General features: G+C 49.5%; 6 protein-coding genes and 1 non-coding gene across 7 annotated transcripts; 3 read left to right on the forward strand and 4 right to left on the reverse strand.

The window, feature by feature from the left end:
* Positions 1-888: 888 nt before the first annotated feature.
* On the reverse strand, positions 889-1,562 carry GGI43DRAFT_20572 (uncharacterized protein). Its single transcript, XM_083200124.1, has 4 exons — positions 1,414-1,562; positions 1,276-1,326; positions 1,185-1,214; positions 889-1,131 (listed from the first exon to the last, which is right to left on the reverse strand). The coding sequence occupies exons 2-4, from the start codon at positions 1,313-1,315 to the stop codon at positions 956-958; spliced, it is 246 nt and encodes an 81-aa protein (XP_083066289.1). The 5' UTR covers positions 1,316-1,326; positions 1,414-1,562; the 3' UTR covers positions 889-955.
* A 2,164-nt stretch (positions 1,563-3,726) lies between these two features.
* Positions 3,727-5,932, reverse strand: GGI43DRAFT_20735 (bZIP transcription factor). Its single transcript, XM_083200146.1, has 2 exons — positions 5,114-5,932; positions 3,727-5,058 (listed from the first exon to the last, which is right to left on the reverse strand). The coding sequence occupies exons 1-2, from the start codon at positions 5,830-5,832 to the stop codon at positions 4,020-4,022; spliced, it is 1,758 nt and encodes a 585-aa protein (XP_083066290.1). The 5' UTR covers positions 5,833-5,932; the 3' UTR covers positions 3,727-4,019.
* Positions 5,933-8,168: 2,236 nt separating this feature from the next.
* On the forward strand, positions 8,169-8,480 carry GGI43DRAFT_378662 (uncharacterized protein; the record flags this gene model as incomplete). The annotated part of the gene is made up of 1 exon (XM_083202725.1): positions 8,169-8,480. The coding sequence occupies one exon, from the start codon at positions 8,169-8,171 to the stop codon at positions 8,478-8,480; it is 312 nt and encodes a 103-aa protein (XP_083066291.1).
* Positions 8,481-16,657: 8,177 nt separating this feature from the next.
* Positions 16,658-17,884, reverse strand: GGI43DRAFT_20977 (Mob1/phocein). The gene is made up of 3 exons (XM_083200183.1): positions 17,490-17,884; positions 17,319-17,430; positions 16,658-17,256 (listed from the first exon to the last, which is right to left on the reverse strand). Exons 1-3 carry the CDS (start codon positions 17,665-17,667, stop codon positions 16,710-16,712), a joined length of 837 nt encoding a protein of 278 aa, XP_083066292.1. The 5' UTR covers positions 17,668-17,884; the 3' UTR covers positions 16,658-16,709.
* Positions 17,885-19,938: 2,054 nt separating this feature from the next.
* On the forward strand, positions 19,939-21,232 carry GGI43DRAFT_378664 (Paf1-complex subunit LEO1; the record flags this gene model as incomplete). Its single annotated transcript, XM_083202726.1, has 2 exons — positions 19,939-20,196; positions 20,258-21,232. 2 exons carry the CDS (start codon positions 19,939-19,941, stop codon positions 21,230-21,232), a joined length of 1,233 nt encoding a protein of 410 aa, XP_083066293.1.
* Positions 21,233-21,860: 628 nt separating this feature from the next.
* Positions 21,861-24,372, forward strand: GGI43DRAFT_390886 (triacylglycerol lipase family protein). Its single transcript, XM_083204373.1, has 4 exons — positions 21,861-22,414; positions 22,475-22,605; positions 22,674-23,496; positions 23,555-24,372. Exons 1-4 carry the CDS (start codon positions 22,355-22,357, stop codon positions 24,233-24,235), a joined length of 1,695 nt encoding a protein of 564 aa, XP_083066294.1. The 5' UTR covers positions 21,861-22,354; the 3' UTR covers positions 24,236-24,372.
* A 687-nt stretch (positions 24,373-25,059) lies between these two features.
* On the reverse strand, positions 25,060-25,167 carry GGI43DRAFT_t10. Its single transcript has one exon. It is a non-coding gene; the product is annotated as a tRNA-Leu (tRNA).
* Between the last annotated feature and the right edge of the window lie 39 nt (positions 25,168-25,206).

Raw genomic sequence — 25,206 nt, forward strand, 5'->3', positions numbered from 1 at the left:
TATCCGTCGTGTCAGCTGTGGGTGCTCCTCTGTGTACTGTGATGCATCACTCCTGGGTGGCTGGGCTTCTCTCGCGATCTATTCGCGCAGCCTGCTCAAACTGTTCCGCCCAGAATATCTGCAGTCTCATGATTGTAGCCAGGAGCTCCGAAGGATTGTGATGTGCTACACAGTCCAGTCCCAGCTGGAAAGCAAAATGCCCCCAGATGAGTCAAGGGCTAACGTGTCTGTAGGATATGGAAAGAAAAATACGATCCTAGCAACGGTAAGAAGAAGTAAGGGAGAGTCACAGGCACGCAGATCGTATTCACTCGATGGAACTCAATAGCGCTTCCCACCTCTGAGCTTCATCACCTTTTCTTCTTGTTTCTCTTCTCCAGCGGCCTTTACGGGATATCGAAAGTGGGCCAAGGTCTTTCTTCTTCTTTTTTTCCAACGGCTGTGTTCCGTGCCCACTGGGTGGCTTTTTAAACAGCGAGTAAAGAAGCAGCATTATGACCCATCCTGCCGCCTGTGGTTCACATTTGCGGGGTGCCGCTGCTGTATCATCTGTAGCACAGGCGTGGTGTAACTTGGGCGTGGTGAGCGGCGATTGCAGCATGTATGTATGTTTGTTTGCACGGTAGGATGTCTGGTTGTGTATATGAAATGTAATTGTCTGAACATGTATGGCTGTAAGGCGTGTGCCCTGCAATTGTTTGTCTGCCTTGTGTTCGCGAAGCGTGTTTGTAGCCACTAGAGGACTGGCACCGAGCTGATAACTCATTTTGCTAAATTCTCATGGGCTTACTAGCATGAAAAGAGGAGAGCAGAGGAGAAAGCTGCAGATGTGGCTCGGAGAATTGGTGCAAATGGAATCATAGGTCTTGCGATGCCTTGGTGCAGCGGCTCTTTTACCAGCTTTGCCTTAGCCGGGAGGATCGTTTTGATGCCTGATTGCGCATGCAGGTGGCATTTACGCATGTGTGCAGGCATGTACATGATGTACGTATGTAGGCGGGCACGTATGTATGTGTTGTTCAGCTGTCGCAACTAGATTGGCTGGAAGAGAAAACGACTCGTCTGCTGCTGTGGAGTTGGCCATATATCGAGGCCTAGTACAGGTGGGCTGCGCGCGAGATATTGCTGAGCCTTGCTCTTCTGAGTTTTTTTTCTCGTTTTCTTGCCATTGTCAATTTGCTTACCAATGGTCATTGGGTTTTGGGTATCAATTCCTGAGTCATTTACGGCGTTGATATCCAGGACTAGCAGTTGATGAGGCTTTCAGGCACTCACTTAGTTCCGGGCAAGGGGGATTTCGCAGCGGAGGTGGCATGACTGCTGGAGCTGTAAGGGACCAAGACGACTTGTTAGTATTATTGGTTCTTGACAGGTAAAGCTTCTGTACGAAGCATGCAAGATGCATGTACGTACGTTTATTTGTACGTGCGTTATGTGTGTATGTATGCGGGTATGCGTATATGCATCACTCACTTAGAAGCAGGTAGGTTAGTATGTGCGAGAGATGTGACTGACTGTCTGTCCATCACCCATTGTAGCAGCACGCTCATAGCAAGACACAATAACTGGTGCTTTGGTATCATGGTGCCTTGGGGCTTTCGTGGCAGCGTGGCTTTGAGTCCAAGAGCTGTCTAGCCTCAAGACCAGCAGGATCGGCCCGAGGGGTGTAGCGGCATGGCGTGGCATGGCATAGCATGGCGTTTGGCGTGTGTCAACAAGACGGAAAGACGGGAAGAGCCAGGAATAGAGGACCAGAAAACATGGCCCAGGGGGACTAGAGAGCCAACGCTCTCTTCCAGAGGCATATCAAGTGCTGTTATTCGTCCGGACTAAAGCGGATGCGTCTGGATAATGTGTGCGTGTGAGCGGATAAATGTGCGCGTGTACGCATTGGCAGCGTGTGGCTGTTTCATCTATTTCGCCAAAACCGAGTTTGTGACCACCCTGAGATGGCATTGGCTGAGATCAGAGCAGATGATCAGTTCTTGCAGATGAAGAGTGGCTCGCCGATTGGTGGATGCAGCTGGCGGCCTAGTGCTAATTATGACGAATGAGGGCGATGGCTGGCATGCGGGATGGAAGAAAAGGCAGGGAGGTGGAGGGTGGAAGAAGAGAAGAATGGAGAGGAGAGATGGGAGGAGAGAGGGGCTTATCCGATCTATTCAATAGAGAGAAGAGGAAAAAAATCTATATTATTAATTATTTATTTTCTTGGTTGTTGATTCAGGGAAGCTGCGTTGATGGCTGGTATTCGGAGTATTAGGAAGGTTCCAAGTTAGCGACTCTTTCCATCCTCCCCGGGTACAATGTAGGTACTGCGTAATATGTACCTTATCTCGTGATGCCTTCTCTCCCTTCAGCACAAGCAAAATGATCAGCGTATCAGCCAGCCACGCCCTGTTCTGCCTGGTAATAACCAGCATAAAAAACATCAGCTATGACGCCCTGTGCAATTTAGGTAGAATAGAGCCCATAGCAAATACGACACGGAGGTAGCAGTAGCACCGCGGGCACCACGGCAGGCGCATGGCACTATGGCTATACTTGGACGCTTTTCATGGCCATCTCGTCCAATCCCTCCATCAAAGAGACACAACCCTCCCGAGAAAGGTTTAGGTCTGCAGCTTCTCCAACCCCCAAGTCCTAGACTAGAAGCACTAAAAGGCCTCTGCCTCGTTGGCGGTGTGATGTCAACCCAATATCTGGCCCCCCCTTCAGTCCAAGACAAGCCACAACTAGTGCATGGCCGCTTTGCATCACATCGCTTCCAGGTCTGTCTCACGCACCCCACCTCTTTGTTTTCGTCGTCTCTGCCCCAGATATACTATGCTCTAATGGTGATAACACGGGGCTCTATCATCTATGAAGGTATGATCAGGTCAGTCTGTAAACTTTACGTAGCAAAAATAACTTGTGTTGCGCCTCACGGCCGGGGTAAGGGCGTTGTTTGTTGTTAGCCCTCTAGTAAGCACACAAAGTCACAAGGCACAGCAGTATAGAGAGTCGTACAGGCAGGCTTGGAAGCAGTCACAGAAATGCAAAGGAGAAGCACGAGAATCATGATGAATGTAAAGTAAAGCTGGACCATTTTGTCCGCTTTCATATTTGAAAAGTTATCTGAAAAGAAAATATGTCGTCAAAACCCAATAGGCCATCTTTGTGGCTGCTATTTCCAAGTAAAAACTATTTCCAATATGCCGCCCAAGTACAAAGGAAAGCCATCCAGGGATATTTCTTGTCCCTATGGTGGGTTCTCAAAAGAGTGTCGTTCAGAAGAGCCCGTTCCAGGTGCTCTTCCTCGTTGTCATCAAGTAGAATTCCATTCTGTCATCAATCTGTTTCGACATGCCTCGTAGAAATCGTTCTTTTAGTGCTAGGTATCATCCCGCACCCAGATTTCCAATACTCGAAAAGCCATGCCTTTCAAAAGTAGTACAAGCATGCACTGGACTGGGGCCTGTAGCATGCTTGCAGTGCTGCTGCGTCTGCTTATGTCCTATCTCGCCAATCGTCGAAAGGGTCCCAAAATGTAGGGGAGAAAACCAAATAATAAGGTTTGAAAAGCCGTCCAAATATTAACACAAGGAAAAGAAAAACACTATGAAAAGAAGCCAAATCAAAATCAATCGCCAATAAAAAGCAACGCTTGCTCGCTCGCTAGATCCGCAAAGAAATCGTGGGAGACTCCAAAGTAGATGGTTTTCATGAGAAAGCGGTTTGTTCAAATTCAAGAAGATGGTGGTGAATGCGTGAGCAAATAATCTCAAATAATGCGCATGTGGGGGGAGCCGCCCCAGAGCAACTCAAATAAAATGGCCAGCTCATCCAGTCGTGGATATGGCTGTAAGAAGAGAAGAGTAAGAAAGTAACAAAGTTTGTCAAGGACATGAAATAAACCAAGGACAAAATAGAGCAAGGGTGGAGAAGTCGGTTTCTGCGTCATTACTGTAGCCATTTTTTTCATTCGTCATCGTGAGATTTCGTTTTTTCTTCTTTCGCGCCGGGTCTTTTAAATTCTTTCATGATCTCGCTTCATTGCATTGTTGTCCATTCTGAGCACTGTTGCATTCTACAACCATTCTGGCAAAGTTTCGGACGACGTCGTTGGGGATCTGGTCCCAGAGGAGAGTGCGAGTGTAAACCTCGGCGGCACCCAGCTGCTTGGCATTATCCCGCAGCTCAGCGAGAGCCTGGGCCAGGTTCTTGCGAGTCTTGCTGGGCATTCTGCCAGGGCGGAGGAAGTCGTGGTCACTAACACCGTTGTACTGAGCAGCAGAGAGGGAGAAGATCTGCTCGTTGGTTTGCTCTTGTGAGGGCTGCATGAGGCTGTCGCCGAGCTCTACGAGCATGGACGGTGCGACAACACCATCGGCGGCCATGCCGGCCATCACACTAGCGCTAACGGGCTGGCCCCAAGTGGCAGCAGAAGGCTGAGGAGCGATGGCGTGCATGCTGGGGGAAGCGCTGACGCCAGCATCCTTGAAGACGTTGTCAAGGAGATTCGCTGATGCAACTCGGACATCCTCAGACACGCGGGGGATGGAGGGCATCGAGCGGCTCGACAAGACAAAAGCGCCGACAAGGAAGAGCATGAATAACAAGCCGCCTTGAGACGAAGTCTTCTCGCTGTCGGTGTTGAAGGGGTTGTTATCCTTCTTGGCCATAGCCATGGGCGGCTTAACCTCATCGGTAAAGTCGTTGAGGAAGCCATTATCCCAGGCGCCGGCCATGTCCATGTCGTCGTAAGAGCCGGAGAAGTCATTAGCAGCAGCGTTGGGGGGGATGCTGCTCTCCAGGCGCTGGACGTGGTCGGTCAGGATACCAACCTTTTTCCTCAGCTCACCAGTCTCGATAGTGTGAGTGCGGATCATCTCGTCCTTTTCAAAAGCGAGGGTCTCGATGTAATCGACGCACTGTTGCTTCTCGAGAGTGAGCTGCTCAACCTTGGACTTGAGGGTGGCAAGCTCCTCCTCCATGTCAGTGATGACAACGGTGAAATGCTTCTTCTCATCTTCCAGGCGCTCAGTGTGCTGCTTCTTGCGCTGTCGAGAGTCGAGACTAGTAGAATGGTTAGCTTATGTGGGGATCTAACAATTTCGATGAATGTACTTACGCAGCTTGGCGGTTTCGCAGCAGTCGCTTCTGTTGCTTAAGCTCCTTAATCTCCTGCTCATCCGTGGACTGGGCAATCAACTGGTCGATGTTGCTCAAGTTTCGCTCCGCGGGGATCTCGAAACGAGCGTTCTTCTTCCGGATGCCGTCACCACGTCGCAGATCATTATGAGATCGGATGGCAGTGCTGCCATCTTGCATCTTCTTGGCCTGGCCATCTTGCATAGCCTGGCCATCAGCCAAGTTGGCGAACATGTTGCCCGAGTTGGGGAAAGGAGTGGGAGCGTGGATGGGTTGCTGGAAAATGGAAGTGTTGGCGTCAAAATCAGTCGCCATGCCACCGAAGCGCTGGAAAGGTGTGGCCGTGCCGGAGCCTCCGTTCATGGCCCAGGGATTGCCTGATGAGATGAAAGGGTTGGCTGAGGGTTGGTCGAAGCGCATGTAGGGGTTGGTGCTGCTTTGAGGCTCGTAGAAGGGGTTGTTGGAGGGCAGCGACTGCATATCGACAGACTGCCAGTCTTCGGTCTTGGGAGAGAAGAGAGGCCCTCCGATGCCGAAAGACTCTCGCCTGCTGTCCATGGGAGGAGAAAGATCCAGTCCTGAATCAATGCCGCTCTGGTCAATAAGGCTGTCGTCTAAGCTGCCGTTGTCCTCTGCCTTGAAGAACTTCTGCTCTGGACTCGCATCCATAGCCATAGATGCTGAATAGTAGCCGTTCATTGTGACGAGGTTTGTGGCTATGTGGGAGCGGCGTTAAGGCCGAAATGTGAGGGGAGAGGATGCAGAGGTCGACGTCAAAAACCGAAGAAGAAAAATGACGACCCGAAAGAAAAAGAAATGAAGCAAAAGAAAATGGGGAAAGAAGAACTGAAATGAGGAAGAACAAAAGCACAATAGTCGTTAAGTGCTGATACTGATAGTCTCAAAAGACGAGATGTTAGCGAAGGCGATCAAGACGGCCTTTTCATTTGTTGTTTGACGAGAGTGACGGAAGTGCGGCGGGGTCAAGACGAAGAAAGATCACAGGCAGCATGCGTAGGCAGTGATTTGTGATAGTGATAGGTGATTATGACCAAGAGGGAAGGGTGAAGAAGCAGCGAAATGCAGAGCAAATGCAGGTCATGAAGTCGTCAAAGCGTTGAAGGGTGATGAGCAGACCACAAAGTGCGGGAGGGTCGAGTGATATAAGATGGGCCGCTGCTAAAAAGGCTGGGAGTTGGGTTTGGAGTGGGAATTGAGAGGAGGGAAGCAGGGCAGGGAAGCAGAACAGCGCTAAGACAGCGCTTGTGGGGGGCTAGTTTAAGTGCGGGAGAGTGGACAGGCCAGTAGGTGGTAGTGGGAAAAAACATGCAAGAGAGGAGGTGCAGCAAAGAGCGGCGACGAGATAAAAATAAATCGACGACGCCGGATAGGCAGAAATCAAAGGGAAATGGCTGATAAGAGGCAGCGGGAAGGTGAATGATGGGGAGGACGAGGGAGGTTTATTACTGTTATTTCAATAAAAGATATTGAGAATAACAATAATGTTGATAATGATATCAAGGATATAGCAGAGGAGACAAACAGTCATCGTCCACCAACCGGGAAGAGGGGGCAAGGAGGGAAAAAAAAACACAAAAAAAAACAAGGAAACTGACTCACTGAAATGCAATCTCGTGGTACAGGCGTTGGGAGAGGCCTCTGCTGCCGCTGCTCTATGGCTCTCCTTTCTGCTGCTGCTGATACAGACAAACAGGAAACGAAAGACGGCTCAAGAGCACCGAGGGCGTCGAATGGGATTCAAAGTTGGGATACTGAACAAAGGCAGCAGATGGGAGGAGGGGATTTCAATTATATGTACTCGCGGGGCGTATGTTTGTTGCAATGCCTAGCTGCAACTGGGTAGGTGGGTGCTCCATAGCACGAAGGAGGGTCAGGTTTAGCCAATGGCTGCGATCCATCCATCATTGGTCTGTAGAACTGCTTAGTTATCTCGTCTTAGTCAAGAGCTGCTGCCCGTCTGGAGAGGAGGCGTCGTGCTCATCGCCTGCGCCGACGGCCGGTACGTACCACACGCTGATAGTGCTGCTAGGCTGATATCCCCGTACAAGCACGTTGATTTGGCATGATGACAGCGTCGAATTCTCCTCGGGTTGATAATCGCGGGAGGGTCTGCTAAAGGCGATAGCGAGAGGAGACTGTCGTCCATGGGCTGAACACTTATTAGGCTGGTGTAGTAATAGGTACACGCTTTGGGCTCCCATGTATGTACTCTGAAGCGTATGTGTAATGCACATGTACATACCTTGCTCGCATGTACGTGTTACTCCATACCGCAGTTGGAGTGCGTAGTACAGAGTACAATACAGCCGGTCGTTGTCGATAGCGGTACTTCGTGCTACAGCTACTTCCGTCTTGTAGTATGAGTAGTATTAGTGCGCCGTGGGCGCTCGTCATCATGCTGTCGGGCTCAAACGGGCTTTGGACAGGGCCTGGTCTTCGGGGCCAGCTTTGGACAGGGGTGCCTGTCGTGAGATTTGGCTCTCGCCTCTTTAGTTTTATTTTTTATTTTATTTTTATTTTTATTTTTTTAAGCACCGTGCTTGTAATCCTCCGCACTCCATTCTGAAGCGGCAGTGCGCCCGTACGATTAGTGCTATCAAAGCCCATGAGTGCGTGCGTGTAGGGAGTTGGACACACACGGAGTATCCCTTATACCCTTTGAGCATGGCACAATGGATCTCTCTGGCTAGGGCTGCGGTGGTGGGCATGCCTACCAGTATCTTGTACTCGTGCGTATGAGTAGGCAGGGTGCTAGCAGCATCTGTATGTAGGTAGATGTGATGCAGCAGTAGTATGTCATAGCCGCTATGTTTAGCCCTCTCCATCTTTCTGCTTTGTATTGAGCTCTCTCGTATGTACTTCGAGTTCACACCATTTCTAAGCTGGGCTGATCCCTGGCCCTGGCTCCCTTCTTTCTATCTCATGTGGCACTCGGGATGGGCCTTAGCAGAACATCTTGTCCCGTACTTCGTACACTATTCGACTATTTTTTCTGTCTCGAGTAGGGCCTCGGCATGGCCATCATCAACCACAATGACCATACCGCACACCTGATCGACCTAGGGGCAGCTGTCTCTTGTGACTCGAAGCCGCCTCTACGTGCCTCAGGTTGCGCCGCAATGGAGACCGTACTGACTTTGCCGCTGTCCAAGATCGCCCTGATTCAAGAATCGATAAGCAACAGCGTCGTCCTCGTCATGACCAGTCAGTCAGTTCAGCAGCGCTCAGCCCACGACGCCATGGTCAACCCATCACCCGCCTTACTAGCAGCGAAAGGGAAAAAATTTGCCTCTGGCTCGACTCGCATAAAGCAGGGCGGGTACTGAAACGAATGAGCTTCCGTCATGTCCAAGGCCCATGATTGAGCCTGTCAAGACTCGGCAGGCGGGCCATGACGGGTGCCATCCGCAACGCCGGGAGGCAGAATCCAAGATGGATAGGCTCAACGACGGGATGAGATCCAAGACAGAGCGAATGGGAGGCGCCCGCATGCTAGTCTCGCGCCGCCGAGAAAAGGTTGGCAGATTGGGCATCAAGCTCCTGCGACCCAACTCTCTCAGACGACCCCCTTCCCCAAAGAAATGAGCTGCTCCCCAAGACTCAAGAGAGCAATGGACGGCGTTGTTCGCTCCCGCACGACCCGGACAGCGGGTGGACGCCATACCCGCTGACTTGTGACCACTCAAAAGCTCGGGACGGGCCAGTAGTGTGCGCTCTACTAAGGGCGACGGTGCGAAACGCCTGCTTCTTTGGCGTGCAAAGTAGTGGCCTGTGAACCACTGGCAGAGCTTCGATGGAGTAGATGGCCTCGAATCCGGCCAGTCACAGCGGAGCGGCCCTCTATTCCACTGGCGTCGGCGTCGCTTGGTCATCGTGATGTGGCCGCGCGCTCTGTCTGGCCATCATATCCCCTCACTTCTCCACGGTTTCTCTCAACCCCCTCCCCCTCTCTCCCTCTATCGGTCGTATCGTATCGTCACAGGCCATCAAATCGATAGGCAAATACCGGGGCTGCTTGGGAGGTGTCATGGCACCCATCAGGCGAGACGCAGCGTTTGGCCTAGGCCACTCATGCCTGATGTGGTTTGGACCTCATGCACTGCGACAGCCCACCTGAAAGACGCGAGGAAGGGCGACGGGGTGGGCTGACAAGTAGGGCATGTACCTCTTGGCCCAATTTAGCTGATGAGGTACGAGCGCAGAGACCCACTGGGCCCGTCGTACAGTAGACCAGTAATGGGCTGCCAGAATAGCCAGCGCCGCAGCACCTGACCTCTGATTACGTGAGGTAGGTACTTCACACCCATACTGCCTTGCGCCGACCGTCAAGTACTGACTCGGATTAGTAAGGATCGAGCTGGAAGGCTAATGGATGTCCCGGAGCTGGGCAGCCAATATCGAGCACACGATAATGTCATCCGCTTTGCCTTTTTCACGCTGCCTCGCATCCTGCACTACGTATCAGGCAATTGCAGCCATCAATACACGGACATGGCGTACTACTAGTAGTACTAGTATTACAACTTTTGCTGGGTTGCGAGGTAGTATGTATGTACAGGAGCATACCTACCTAGCAATGCAGCTCACCAACAGGACGGGGACAACACTGACACGCAGTGGAAAGGATTAGATAATCGCTTATCGATTGTGCCCCATCTTCTCCAACTGAGCATACGATTCTGGCTCTCGCTCGTCCTTGTCCTGCTCATCATCATGCGCCATGCTGCCTCGCAGTGGGCTCTCGTGGCTGGTGCATATTTTTAACACGGGCCTTGGTCTCTCTTTGGCGTCGTCGACCTAAAGACCTCCAACCAAAGAGGCGCCTGGTGCTCCACTGTGCCATGGCCGCATATGAAGCGGCCATGGCCCGCCGACAACTTGCACCATTCTCCGCTGTCTGTTTTGTCGGTGTGTTTTTCTTGCTGCGCCTATCACACTCGATCTGTTTGGTTACTCATGACGCGTGCGCGTCCGTCTTCGTTAGGCATCGACGACACTACTTTCTCACCCCTTAGGCCGTCAAGCCGATGCATCTTCAGCCCTCCACGAAGTTACGAAGGACAGGACGCCTCCATACCTGGTCTCGGGGGACGAGATAATCATATCCGTCTGGATAATCCCTCGGGGGAGCTGCTGTGTTCTGTGGGAAGCGTCAAGAACGGCCAATTAACAAGACCCTAAGTGCATGCGTCGCCAACCAATCAATATGGCCAAGTTCACCGGATTTGACACTGAGCATTGAGACTGTGGCTTCAAAGACGTACCAGAACAGCGTCCTGGCTCCATTCGAATCTGGTTTGCTGGTCATTTTTCAACTGCAGCGGTGCGTCTTTCAGGCCTTGTTGCCAGTAACCTCAACCGGGACTGAGGGCGAACTTGGGGTTTAGCCTTGGCTGCCATCCGGCCCAATATCGCCCACTGTCTGCGGCTGTACAAGGGAAAGTCTCCCCGGTGGTGCCAGACGAGATTTTTTGTCTGGATCATGTCTCAGTCATAGACGATTGCATGATTGACTGCCACCTGGACGGTCTCTAGCGAGACAACAAAGCCGGCTTGATGTTCAGCCCGTGCCGCGGTTATGCAATTCATAAATCCCAATCTTATGTCCAACTACGTATCTGTGTATCTTCTCTGCACGGGGCCAAGGACCAAGGCCAATGGAGATCAACAGAGTTGGATGTACAGAGTACCTCCCTCATCAAGGCTCTGACTGCGCCTCCTGTGGATACATACCTGCAAATGTTGGTTCGACACCATTTGCCCAAGCCCGAGCCCCAAGTTCAAATGGGAAAAAGGATACGAAAATTCAGGCTTGACTGAGTACCCAACTTGGCAGCTCATTCTTGGCTGAGGAGATACGACGGGTATTCCAGAGGACCCTCTGTTTTTCCTCGGCCCTCCTTATCTCGTGATAGCAGTTTGACTCGTGGGGGAGGGCCAGCACGTACTTGCGTCTATGGCGCCATCATCCACTGCGGTTGGCTCGGCTGAAGATTTTTTTTATTTTTTTTTCTGCTCTTTTCTCCCCTTCTGACCATTCAGAGCTATTTCCTCCAGTGGTAGTATTGGCGGCAGCGCCCAACCAACGGCTAACTGTCCTCAGCCGGCTTCGTCGCTCAACATTGTCTGTCTGTTTACTAATGACTACACTCGTCACCCTTGCAGGAAAGCCAAGCCCTAACAGACTGGTAGTGCTTGTGCTAGGCGAAGATGGTCTGCTAGTAGCTCGTACGTATGTGTAGCTTGATGAATTTGCTCGCGGTGATCACAAGCGGTCTGCGCAGAAGTCCCTTCGGCTTAGAGTCGTCCGTCGATATCAAGTCCAGTCAAGATGGTCTTGACTCGCTGGCTAGCAATTGGTGGGCCAGCTTCATTCCTTGGCGCAAGCTAGAGGCCAAAAATATCGAAAGAAACGCTGCCGGTATGTCTTTCTGAAGCTATTCCAGAGCCCGGGGATGATATGGCCCTCATGATTGTGCGCTAAAGTCCCAGCTGAGCTGGGGTTATCATGCACGCTACGAATGTGCGGTCAGCATCGCGAGCACCCACCAAGGACGGAGCACAAAACGGGTACCTGTCTCTACCGTTAGCGTTCCGTTTGCTAGTACGGTCCCATACGTAAGAGCTACGTTTATAGCTCAACAGTACGAAGTGCTACTTGTAGGGACACCGTATTAAGCAAATGTCCTATACTGGTTGGCATCTAACAGGACTCGTCCTTTGGAAGATTCTACTACCGTTGGATATAAAACGTTAAAAAAAAAAGCTCAGTGACGTATTTTATGGTTATGAGCCACCATACTTTTGAGATTGTTGCTTTTGATCCCTGATACCAGCTACTCCGGGATGGATATCTGATACACTGTCTCCCTCAACACTACTTGTGTTATGTATTATGCGCCGTTCCGTTCTTGTCTTGCAAAGTATAAACACTACTCCACTCAAGTAGTCTGCGGTTAAAGGTATTAGTGCCTTGTTAGCCAGGCACAGAGAGAAATCCAGTCTCTGTTGAGCATGGATGGTATCAGTATTGAAGCGTGGTTTTGAGGCGACGAATGCAATTACTACAGCTAAACTACCTAGTAGCAGCTGGATTGCGATTACATCCGATCAAGTGTATCGGCCAAAGCTCCACTCTAAGCGGCGATCAGATGAAGACCTCGATGCGAACGCCTTTACCTAAACCACCAAACACTTGCTACCGAAGAGAAATGATAAGCATAGCAGCACTTATGTGCATATGAAAGAGCCGCTGAGACAGTGCCGGCCAAGCTAGAATATGAACAGCCAGGGGCAGAGAATAAGCGGGCATCTCATCTTTCCTCGCATCGCCGACGCAGAAGCACGAATTTTGCGCTCACTGTCCGCATCACGGGAGACAAGCGGAACCCTAGGGAGATGAGTCACCGAGCGCCGTTCGCCGGAGAGCCCCATCCCTCTGCCTACGGGGATCGCGACCCGGACGGAGCTTTTGCTAATACGTATGGAGACCGGGGGTCCTGCCTGTAGACCCTACCCTGGAGAAGTGGAAAGCAAACGAAGAAAAGAAGATAAGACGAAGAAGACGCACGTGGGCGAGAGACGCTCAAGCTACGAGCTCTAGGATCAACCTTGCTCCTGAGCTCTTCGCATCACCGCCTTTAAGCTTTGTGTGGATAATCATTCTGAAACATGTCTGCACAAGGGCTGATAGTGCGTGAGCTAAATCGACGGCGGTGAATCAACTTGATGGATCTTGATGGATACTGAACTACGAGCTTCCCCCAATCATGGACTCGACAGATATTAGATCGCTACGCGGAACATGCGTAGAAGCCCTTTTTTGCTTCATCCAAAGAAGACGGAACTTCCAAACAAGTATTACGAGAGTCATGGATACATACTGCAAGTTATCAAGCAAGCAGGTGGCCTGTCGTACCAAGATCTCATGAGGGAGAAGTCGGTGTGATCAAAAAGCTGGGAGAAGGCGGAAAGAAATCGGCAGGCGGCACACCTCCGACGGCACATATGGGCACATGTCAAAAGGCAATCCTTCGTCATATGAACTGATATATCAATGTCTCACTCATGATCTTCGGTCAACGGCACTTACAAGTACGAGTAGTATGGTGCTACTACTGGGACTGCTGCTAGCAACACTCGTATGGAAGAGCATTGGGGATCTGTTTGTACGGAGTACATACTCCGCACTACAGAGCTCCATGTCTCACTGGGAAAACACGCGATACTGTTGAACACGGCCTGCGAGCACTTTCTGGACAAGCCTGGCACGCCTGAGGCTCAAACTCCTGGCCTCTCTCTCACAGGCAGCTGCATGCCTCTGCTGCACGCAGGCGGCGGGAAGCCGGGGTTGGATCGCAGCATAGCCAGTCAGTGGACGTTTAGACGTCTTTGTCTGATGTACTAGGGTTGGCATGGGGGAGGACTGCATCTCCGGAGCATCGCCCACCACCTATCGCCGCCGCTCTCCTTTTACCTGCGGCGCTCCGCAGAGAGACAACCCGGCACGTATACGAATTGCATATGTACATACTACCACTGTTCTGTACAAGTACGTATGTATGAGCCTGGGTAGGGGAGCATTGACTCCGTAAGGATGCATGGCATCCGATGCCTCTCTTTGTCCTTGCTAGGCGCTGCTACCACTTGATCTGGACCATCGTCGTTACAAGTGCGCTTGCGGCAACAGTTCCCGCTTTTGCCGAAGACTTGAATTTTTTTCCTTTTTTCCTTTTTTTCTGTTTTTGCTTGCCTTTCCCAAAGCTTTCCGGTATCGCCCGTGAATTACAAAGAAGCAGAGTTTAGAGCGGATGATACTGGCGGTGAAGAACTTCCCAAACCTCTTTCAGCTTTGCCGGATGTAGTCCCCGGCGGGCGTGAGCTTAAAAGAACTTGGACGAGGTGCTAAAATAGTAGCTTGCATGAAATTATTGCCTGGCGCGTTTAAAAGCTGAAAATAAAATAACAAGTAGAAAAAATAGCGTAGGGCAAGGCGAATTTTTCATTTGTCCACCTACGTGAAGGCTATACCAAAGAGAGGGAAGGGATTAACACGCCTCTCACCTGAGCGTTTAGTAAGTCGGATTGCCCGCGCCACGGAGAGATAATCGTCTATTTATGGCCAAGGAAAATGATCATGCCGCCCATCTGAAACCAGTAATCATGTACGGCGATGGGCAGTGCGAAGTGGATTTAGTGGCGATATCGATATATCCATCAACCATCAACAAGCGGCAGTCTGGAGCGTACGAGCTCTTGTATGCACGTTGGTCGGTAGTAGTGCAAGGTGACGGGCTTACATTCTAGGATTAACCAAGAAAGACTCCACTTGTTGACCATGACGGCTTCTGCAGCTGGGCAAAGGGTACCGCGGTCTATCCGGACGAGTGCGGCTTCGAGAGGAAGGAGATGTGATAGATGCCTCGGAGGAGGATTTTCTTACTGCAAAAACAAGGCAAGGGTCTGATACTCCCACTTTTTCAACAGGCAATCAACCTGCAACCTATCTTCTAACGACGGCCTTGTCCTCTCGAAACCGAGGCAAGACAGCATTATGGTTTCAGCTTGGCCAGTGGGAAGCTCGAGTGTGCCATTGCTCAAGCAAGGAGCCCCAGGATAGTTCAATGTACGTTTGCGAATAGCTCCATGTATTATGTGAGGAGAACTGGAAGGCTATTAGTCGAGATGGGGGAAGGAGGAGGAGGAGACCCGTCTCGAATCGCCACTGGAGGACCCGGCATTGCAGGGCCCCGGCTGCAGATGGCCCGGCTCTTTCTTTCTCTTTCTTATGCTGCAGCAGCACCCTCGTCTGTTTGTGCGTATGATATTTGACAGATGCTGCATGAGGGGACCAAGATTAGGTGCTTTTTGCCGGGTTGTTTTTCTGCTCGAGCCACTTTGATGGCGAATGGGTCTGCGTAACTCTTGGCCCATTAGGAAAGTTTTTTTTTTTTGTGCGTGTGTCCCCCGTTTCTTGGTTTTTTTGGCTAGCTCTTGTGTTGAATTTTGCCACTGGATCTACCGGATAAATTGAAGTGCATTGGTTTTTGTGAATCTCGGATAGGGCTTTGCATAGATAGTTTATTCGATAGTGGATAAGGGTGTTTGACATCCGGAGAGATCTATAGGGCAGCAGGAGGCTTCAAGGACGAGATATATAATATCTGATATATTGGCTTGAGATATATGCTTGTGGGCTCCATGGGGAAGTGCTCCAATCAGAGGTTTGTATAGGAGATGTTCGTCATTTTCACTCATTCCTCATGGCCCATAAAAACGGCTTGTAGTACAAGTTCTGGTGTATTCATGAATGTGAGAACTCAAGGAGAAATAAGCATATTGTAGTTTAAATTTGGATATTATTGACCTGAAGAGTGGAGGTTTTCTCATTATTTTCTCTTTGTTAATGAAACAAAAAGGTTCGTTACAATTTGAAGATGCTCTTGATGGATCTGAGAGATCATTTTCCGTGATTTACGAGGCGAGCACCAGAGAATAGAAAAAACGTTTATAAGGTTTCATGGGTTTAACGTCTCTATAGAGTGAAAGAAACATCCAAATCTGCAGTATATATGTCAAAAGATATGGTTATATCCTGGTATTTGACTTTGATGGCGCTCAACTTGTCAAGTTTTCTTATTACAATTGATGCCATCTCTGGCTTATTTCGGCAATTAATTTTATAAAATTGGATCTTAATACCATAAACAGCATATCTGGTCAGAGATATTATTTTTATTCTGTCTGCAATCGGTCTCTTGTACTATCCTACTGAGCTAATGGGATCGTGTTTCTCTATACTGGATGTCATACACTTTCTGAACAGTATATCAGTAATTCTCTCAATGCATTTCTCAGGGCCTCTATATTCTTTAGACATAGCTATCGTCGTTTGAATTAGCAAGGATAGCTCTCAAGAAATACCGTACCGTATATATAACTCCAATCGATATGATCTTCTGGCAAAGGTAACTATTCTTCTCCCGGTTGGCCATTTCTTATAAAGAGATATATCAAGTAAACAATGTTACAGAAATCACCTTATTTAAGAATGGCTGAGGGTGAATACTGTTACGCATTTGCATTGAGTTAAATGCATTCCTTGCGTGTACGACCTTGTGTCGATGCTATTCGTGATGTACTACGGAGTATTGCGTCTTGAAGGCTTTGACGAATCCCATGTTTCAAGCAAGTTGCATGATATCGAGTAGAATGAATCTTTGTTCAAGTATGAGTGTGTAACTGAATATGGATTTGTCTTGTGCATGTTACTTGTCTATAGAAGAGGGTTATAATAGTGGCTTAATATATACAAAAGGGGATTCACTGATGTTGGGATCCGATACTGCTCCCATGATTCTTGTTACACCAATCCTATGCCTATTTTTACTCGTACAATTTGAATGGTTTATGATGATCGCTTCAGCGCTCAAAACAGCTATTATTTTGTGACTACATGTACCCAAAAGTAAGGCCATATCCTCTTCTGTCTTTTAACGGCACATAGATCAAACAGGAAAAAAAAACACATATAACAAAATGCCAAAGAAAATCCTTTACGGAACAACGCCCGCAAGTTGAATCAATCGCTCGCCAGCTTGAAGGTTAGCAAACTCATAAACCTTTGACTCCGGAGGGAAAGTCCCGTTAGCTGCCCAGAGATCGATCAGAGGCTGCATCGGCTCCAGGTCCTGCTTGCCTAGCATATCCAGCGCCGTGGCTGTTAGCAGGAAGTGTGAGAAGCAGCTATTCAACTGCTTCTCCAAGTTGAGGTGATAGTAAGGTTCTGAAAAGTGTGCCCAGTAGAGATGAGCATACACTCGGAACATTTGGCGGAATATCATCTGACAAATGTCAATGAACTTTTCTGGGAATCCAGATCGCTTGCCAGGCCAGTCGCCCTCTCCAGGGTTAGTGAGCTGAGACAGCGGAGTAGAAGACATGGCGGGGTTGTGAGAATAAGAGACGCCAGAAGGATCAGTTGGGAAGATGGCGGTATCATCAATCTTGCCCGCGATCCATCGCTGCATAAGGGTCATGTACTCATGAGCTGGTAATTCGACTGGCTCACGTCGGCTATTGAGCCAGGTGAAAGAGTGGTTTCTAACAATTGAAGTGAGTGGAAGCACTCGGATTGAGGGTGGGCAGGAATTTAAACTACTTACGCTCCCGCAGACATTCGAGGACATGATGTCGGGTTGCAGATGGTATTTCCCGTCTCCTCCTTGGCGTGAACCACCTGAACAAAGTTCCAGAGGTTACGATAGTGTTCGACAACTGTGCAATGTTAGTGAGCACCGTGAAAATGGTAATGGATACTAATAAAGTTTACTAACCCTGATGAGCTACCCACTCGCCTTGCTCAACTGTCTTTGGTCGCGCGCTCAGTGTCATAAAGTTTCCCTTGACGATATGCTTCGCGCAGTTAGAGTTGAGCCACAGCGGAAGCGGCCGCGGAAGGTGGTAAGAGTTGATAACATCATCGCCAGTAGCCATCGCGTCTGATTGGGCCATCCCACTAGGCTGAGAAGAAGAGGTTGAGATGGGAAAAGAGGGAGTCCTCTCAGGTAGCCTTGCTGAAGATATCTTGGGAGATGAGGCGACGTCGGATGAGGGATGTGGCAGGGGGCCCTGGGAACTTTGTGATGGGGATGGGCTTTTAGGCCCGCCTCGGAAACGAGCGTTGCTAGGGGATTATGTTAGTGGAAAGACGTAAATTATAGTCTTAATCAACGAGAAGTCGACAGTGATGTGTCAGCGCGATGGGCAAATTAGCAGAGCAGAGGTCAAGAGAGACGCGTGAGCTTCGCTTAAATCTCCTTAGCGTCTCACATGAAGTTTAAGTTGATACAGATGCCGAAGCGTGCAGGGAATGGCTGGTGTGTGTACGGCTTTTATAAATAGAAAAGGTGAGTGGTGAGTGGGAAAGGGGTAACAAAATAGGAAATATGATGAATCGGCATCAGGGGTGGAGATTGGTCTTGCAGCCTTTCCTCTGCTTGGGAGTATATAAGGCACGCGAGACGCATCCAGGCCATGTCGATTTAGGAGCGTTTTCAAGTGCAGCTGCCAAGTGCCATTCACTGCATGGCTGCTATCACCATGAGAAAAGCTCCGTATACAGCATCCGCCAGCAATACCGTTGCAGCATGGCTCAAGTAATGAGCGCTGTCTCCCAGATATCGATAATGCCTAAAAGTGGCCCCTTGGGAGCTTCTCCCGTCCGGGGTGCCCAGCTCGACTTCCTGGCCTCATTGAACGGTCCCAAGCAATCCGGAGAAGCCCAAGCATTGAAGCTTTCTTGCGATAAGATTTCCCTCTGAGGTTCTACCGTGGATAGCGTTCAATGGCAACGGTGCCATCCTAGGTATATGGACAGGCTGCTCGAGACACTTGCCCCTCACCGCTGGGGATGCCTGTTTCAGGACCCCTCCCCTCAATGAAGCCTAATCGGGCAGTTTTCCAAGAAGGGGATGCAGCAGCTGCGATTTCCAAGGAACGTACCTGAACAACAAATTGGAGGATAAAATGGACGAAAAGCAAAAAAGCAAGAATAAAAAACAACAGCCAGAGTCAAACTGCAGCACTTACATCCCAGAAAAGAGGTTGGACATTGTAAAAAGGCGGGGTGAAAATGGTGGGTGCAGTAAACAGATGGACCTTGGTCAGGGTGGCTCCAGCCTTGTCACGGGATCCTATGCAGAGAAAAAAATAGGGGTGCAGGATAGCCGGTCCAGAGAGCTGCAGATAGGATGGACTTGGTGCAGTCTGCCTTGCTGGGCTGCTGCTGGGCTTGAAAAGTGGCCAATTCGGAGGCTTAAAAAAGGAGAGATTATCTTTGAGTGAGTTGTTAAAAGCTAAGATATCCAAGCCGCGCCGACGGGTTAAGTTTTAGACTAGTAATACGTGACGACGAGGCCGTTATTAACAGGTAGCACTTAGTAGCAGTTGACTGGCGGGCGCTATAACAAAGTACGAAGTACGAAGTGCGGCGTATTGACACGGGGAATTAGTGCATTTTGGATCGAGTAATGAGGCGAGGGCAAGGCACAATCTCGCCTTTCCCCCTTGGCTAGCAATAGCTTGGGCGTGTGGAGGTTTCAGGTCAGCCATTAGCGGCTGATTGGAGCCTACATTTTTACTATTAGCGGCGATTTTGCCAGGTTGAACCCGATTATCAGCAGTTGTTGATGAAATATTGAGAGGATAGCCTTTTTTACTACGGTATGTTAGGTGGCATTTATATTTGCAAACCAACTCCGTATGTAATGATTGAGACTGAGATTGAGCTATCTATCAAATAAGGTTAATTCCTTATTTTGACAACTGCTCTTCTTCTAAAAATACTCTTTTTCACATGTTTTAATAGGAGTATCATCCTCTCTCATCGACTCATAACTCTTCGCATGCAGGATGCTGCGCTGCTACCCTATTACCTAGCATTAGCCCAACCAGCATTTTACTCTAGGCCAGCCTTACGCCCAATTGGATGAGATATCCGCACAACTTTCTGCCGCAGACTTCATGACTAAGCAGAGCTAAGCGCATAAATCGCAAAGTGTGGCTGGTGCAGCCTCACCAGCCACAGGCGCTGAGCTTCAGTCAATTGTGAACCGCGCTCTTCCAGCGTGCCTCGCGCAGCAGATTTCGAAGCCGCAGCCTCGCAGTCCTATTTCATCATCGCCCATCCGCTATTCGACCCATTGGTACCCCGGTGCTCTCTTCTGCACCCAAGAATCACTAGAAACAACTTTTTTGGGCAACAGCTTCTCGAAATAAGATAAAATGTCTGATTCGGAGGATCCCCTCGATGCCATCGATGAGGGCGGCGATGACCTTTTTGGAGATGAGGGTGACGAAGGAGATGCCTCGCCCCAGGGGCGCATTCTAGACGACGATGAACTCGCCTCAGATCCAGGAGCTTACGATGAGGCTGAGCCACGAGACTACGATGGGAGCCAGTCGCGACATGAAACAAAAGATAGAATCGTCATGGCTGTGCAGGCATATCGCCATCGTGTCCCAAAACCATCTGATGACGCGGTAAGTGCCTTGGATCGGTGTGCATGTCTCTGGGTGGCCAAACAGCTAACTGATATACCAGCTTCGGATACTGCGCGTCCCAAAATTCGTCAAATTCCTCCCCGAGCCATACGAGGAAGAATCATTTCGGCCGTCCGAGTTCGACCTTGAGAACGCCAAGGCAGAGCACCCAAAACACGTTGTGCGAGTTCGCAGAGATGTTAGCACAAACGAATTGAAGAGCAATACGAATATTTACCGGTGGAGCGATGGTTCTGTTACGATTTCCATTGGTGGCGAACAATATGAAATCCAGAAGAAAGCGCTGGCTCCAGGCAAGGGACAGCCTTACGATGAACTAAAAGACGGCCATTACTACGCTGCGGCCGCTGAATTAAGCAGCAATCTGTTAATGACGGTGGGCCACTTGACAGAGCAGTTCACTGTCAGACCAAACAAAGCTGTGGGAGATAATGCCCTGTCTGTCCTGGCAGAGAGAATGGCTTTGGCTAGCAAGTCGTCTGCTAGCAGCGGCATGATTATCAAAACGACTGTGGACCCTGAGTTACAGAAGAAGCAAGCCGAGATGGCAGAGAAGGAGCGGATGAAGGCTCAGCGAAAGCGCGAGAATGCCGTAGCTAAAATGGACGGTGGACTGGGACGATCTGGCCGTGGTGGCCTGTCGATTGGCGGCTTGGAGGGTGCCCGTTCAGGCGCAGCCCGAAAGAGAGGAGCTCCTGGCTCTGCGCGACCGAAGAGACGGCGTCCAGAATATGACTCTGACGATGACCTTCCTCAGGGTGTCTCGCGACATGAGGACTACGACTTGGACGATGGCTTTTTGGTGGGCAGTGATGAGGAGGTTGAGAGTGGCGCTGATGAAGACGAAGAGGAGGACATCTTGGACGATGATGACGAGGACGAAGCCCCAAGATCTAAAAGGCAACGAACCAAAGAACCTGAAGATGACGAGGATGCGGAAGGAGATGAGGTGGAACCGGAGACTTCTGGCAGATCGGGCAGGCGGCGAAACGTTATTGATGATGACGATGACTGAGACGTTTAATAGGGAGATTCGCAGCCGGAGAAGATGGAACAACTGCTTGTGGCTTCATTGGGCCTTTTTTCTTATATAACTTAATTTACATGGCAATTGACACTGCGACAAAAAAAGATACAAATACGAGTTCCGGTCACAATTGCTTGTTTTCTGCACATTGGTGTAGTTGTACGCATCTAACTGCCATTCTTTGTGTCCTTCAAACTAATCCTATTGATGGTAACGCATCAACATGACTAGATCGAATGATCTCACGTTCAGAAACTGGCCCATTGGTCGATTCGCTTGCTCCATATTATAAAACTAGGCAAAACGACGGCTCCCAACATTGCTGTGATCAGGCACCTGATGGTGGCAAAGACGGTGCCGGCAAAAACGTTGAGACAGTATTATGTGGCCCCTGCGATGCCTCCACTTTCATAAGAGACTGCTGTGGAATTTTCTCTCGGACTTATCTCGAGATGTGGTATTCTTACTTGGATACTCATGTAGATGCTAAACAGAGGAGGCTACCAAGAATTAAACACTGAAATCAAGCTTCAACCGCTGTTTTAGTGCATGCGATTGATGCATGGAGCAGTATATCGTTAATGCACATGGCACCTCATGCTAATGCACGTTATCCGCTGCCTATCCATGAAGCGTGCCATGTGTCCAGCAGCGCTAAGCCAGAAATGTGGCGCTGTGGTGCACTACCCCGGGGTGATCTCATACCCTTCTCAACAATCCCATCACATGCTCATCTCTTTAATTTAGCGGCCAGGCCGTGGGCAACCGGCAAAAGACCAGCCGGCAATGTAATCAATTGTCGTGGCGCTGCCCAGGGCTTGCTTTAGTTTGACCAGACAACCGCAACCAAAGCAGCAAAAACGCGCCTGCGCCGATTCATAGAACAGTCAAACAACGCCATTGTCCGAAGACCTCTGTACTACGCGCTCCAACTTCAACCTCATTACCGCCGGCGTTGACTCGACGATGCCGGCTTGGCCTCCCACTCGGCGCGCCGTGAACTGAACCGACCGACCCACCGTGCAACGTGTACCGACAGATACGGAGTGACAGCGCAGCGTTCCTCGTGAAATGGTCTGACGTTGCGCGTGAAAGCGTTCCTCGGCAATCATGGGGCTAGTGCTGTCTATATGGAGAGTGGTGGTGGACGTGGCTACATTCTGGCGCAAGGTAACGGCGTTCTCATTGTTGCTCCCTATCGCAATGCTCATCTTTCTGACGCCCTTGAAGAAGCTCTTGAGCTGGTATACGCGAAAGAATCCCGTCAAGCTGTGGCTTGAGCTGCTGCGCAATGCAGAGACGTTTGAAGATTGGGAGGAGGCGGCGCTTCATCTCGACAACTTGCTAGGACTTGACCTGTGGTATGGCATTGGCCTCTCTGCGCATTGGAGTTGAAGGAAACTTTTACTGACCATGGTCGCATTCATAGGAGGAACAATCCAACATCTAAATATTACGATTGGGCGCTTATAACAGAACGCCTAGACTCCTTAATAATCGCACGAGAAGAAAACAACTATGAGCAGCTCGTCAACTTGCTTCGCTCGGGTCTTGTCCGCAACCTCGGGAATATTTCCGTGCCGAAACTATATAATCGATCTTTTTCAGGGACAAAATACCTGATTGAAGAATATATTGCCCAAGTGGCCGAATCGGTGGAGGACATAAGTACTCTTCCAACGAGTGCTGCATCTGGCCTGTATGCTCATGAAAAAGCATTAACAAATCAGATGAAGTTGGACTTCATCCACGATACGAGACAGGCGTTTGGACGGAGTACTTTGGTCCTTCAAGGCGGTGCCATCTTTGGTCTTTGCCATCTTGGAGTGGTCAAAGCCCTGTTCCTTAGAGGCCTTTTGCCGCGAATCATCACTGGAACGGCGACTGGTGCGTTGATCGCTGCGTTAGTGGCTATACATACCGAAGAAGAGCTCCCCGGAGTTCTGCGAGGCGATGGCATTGATCTCAGCGCCTTTGCATCCAAGGGAAGAAATGAGGACGGCCAAATTCCTGCTCAACAATCATTGGGTTCAAGATGGAACACTCTGATGCGGAGAATTCGGCGGTTCTCGAGGGAGGGATACTTCTTGGATGTTACCGTCCTTGAAGAATGCGTGAGAGCAAATGTTGGCGATTTAACATTCGAAGAGGCGTATAATCGCAGCAAAAGAGTGCTGAATATAACCGTGGCAACTGATGGCCAGGGGGCTGGTGTTCCAACTCTCCTGAACTACATCACCGCGCCGAATGTGGTATGTCGAATAGATACTGCGAATTTTCCTGTTTCTGTACTAATTCTACTGATAATAGTTGATTTGGACGGCTGCTGTCGCCTCGAATGCATCTTCACCATCTTTATATGGTCATTCCAAAGTCACTATTCTGTGTAAGGATGCTCACGGTAACATTGTTCCTTGGGCTCCGGCAAACACGACCGACTTCCGCCATTGGACACATGCTTCTTACACAGATCGCGACTCTCCTCTTCGACGAATTGCTGAGCTGTTCAACGTGAACCATTTCATTGTCAGCCAAGCCAGACCTTATCTGATTCCCTTTTTACAATCTGACATGCATGGGCCGTCTCTGTTGGAGACTCGAAGCAAGACAACCCAGCTTTCGGCTTTCCTCGTTCGTATGGTAGGACTTGAAATAAGGCACCGCTTACGGCAGCTCGATTCGCTTCGCCTTGTACCGGCGAGTATCCGTCGCTTCTTGATAGATGAGCAGGTGCCTGCGGCATCTATGACGCTTGTCCCCGAAGTCACAGCTAGTGACTTTGTGCGCTTGCTCGAGACACCTACTCAAGATACTTTAAATTATTGGATATTAAGAGGTGAGAGGAGCGTGTGGCCAGCGGTGGCAGCGCTCAAGATACGGTGTACTGTTGAGAACGAATTGGATCGGTCGTATCAAGTTGTGCGGAAGCTTAAGGCAGGCGACTTGAGGCGCAAGGGAAGCATGGCAGGATTCGCTGATAATGGGCGTTAGGATAGCATCATGGCGTTTTTGAAAACAATTGTTTTAACATTCTTAATCATGTAATGATTCTTAGGTTCGTCCTTGATATGGACTTGCAGCGGCTTGTTGAAAAGGTCGACTGAGCAATATAGAATCTTTTGGGCGTACTAAGAGTGGATTATGTGTAGTCCCAGACTTTGCCTATGCGCCATCGTAAATTCACTGAGTGCGAGCGGAGGGTAAACGATTCTTGTTAACTTTAATTACCTGCTCTTGGTTATATAATGTAGTGTCTTATTTGCCCCTTGCTAACTTCTTAGCTTTCACGGCCAACCGTCTCTCTATTTTGTTACAGTGATATATACCAGTATAGCGTCTATTGATTTTACTGGTTCTACTGGTTCTACTGGTTCTGCTGGTTCTGCTGGTTCTGCTGGTTCTGCTGGTTCTGCTGGTTCTGCTGGTTCTGCTGGTTCTGCTGGTTCTACTACGTCTACTGTATCAATTATCCTCTACTACCTCTACCACCTCTACCACCTCTACTGCCTATCCCAATTTTTCCTTTACAGCCGCCAGCTATTTTGTGCCACAGATGATATGGAATGTTTGACAGGATACTAGTTGTAAGAAAACCACAGTATGTAGTTCTCGCGCTTATATGCTCAATTAAAAAAAGGCTATGCTTTGGTCTTTTTACTAGGTAGGAGAAGAGAAAGCAACTTGGTGCATCAGAGTATGAATAATAAATAAATGGGTTCCCATTCATATTATGAAAGTAAAACCAATAACGAAAAAAGATTATTATTTGTTATACGTAGGTATAAAGGATAAAAGAAAGAAAAAAAAAGAAAGACTGACGAGTGTGGGATTCGAACCCACGCCTCTTGCGAGATGCGAAATCCTGTTAAAGGATCAAGATATTATCTTGAGTCGCACGTGTTAGACCACTCCACCAACTCGCCTTAGCGTCTTTGTTGTATGGGACCGGTCAAAATGTATCT

The sequence above is a fragment of the Trichoderma evansii genome, assembly GCF_050947405.1.
Source record: "Trichoderma evansii strain SZMC 28006 chromosome Unknown GGI43scaffold_1, whole genome shotgun sequence".
In the NCBI taxonomy this organism is placed as follows: domain Eukaryota; kingdom Fungi; phylum Ascomycota; class Sordariomycetes; order Hypocreales; family Hypocreaceae; genus Trichoderma; species Trichoderma evansii.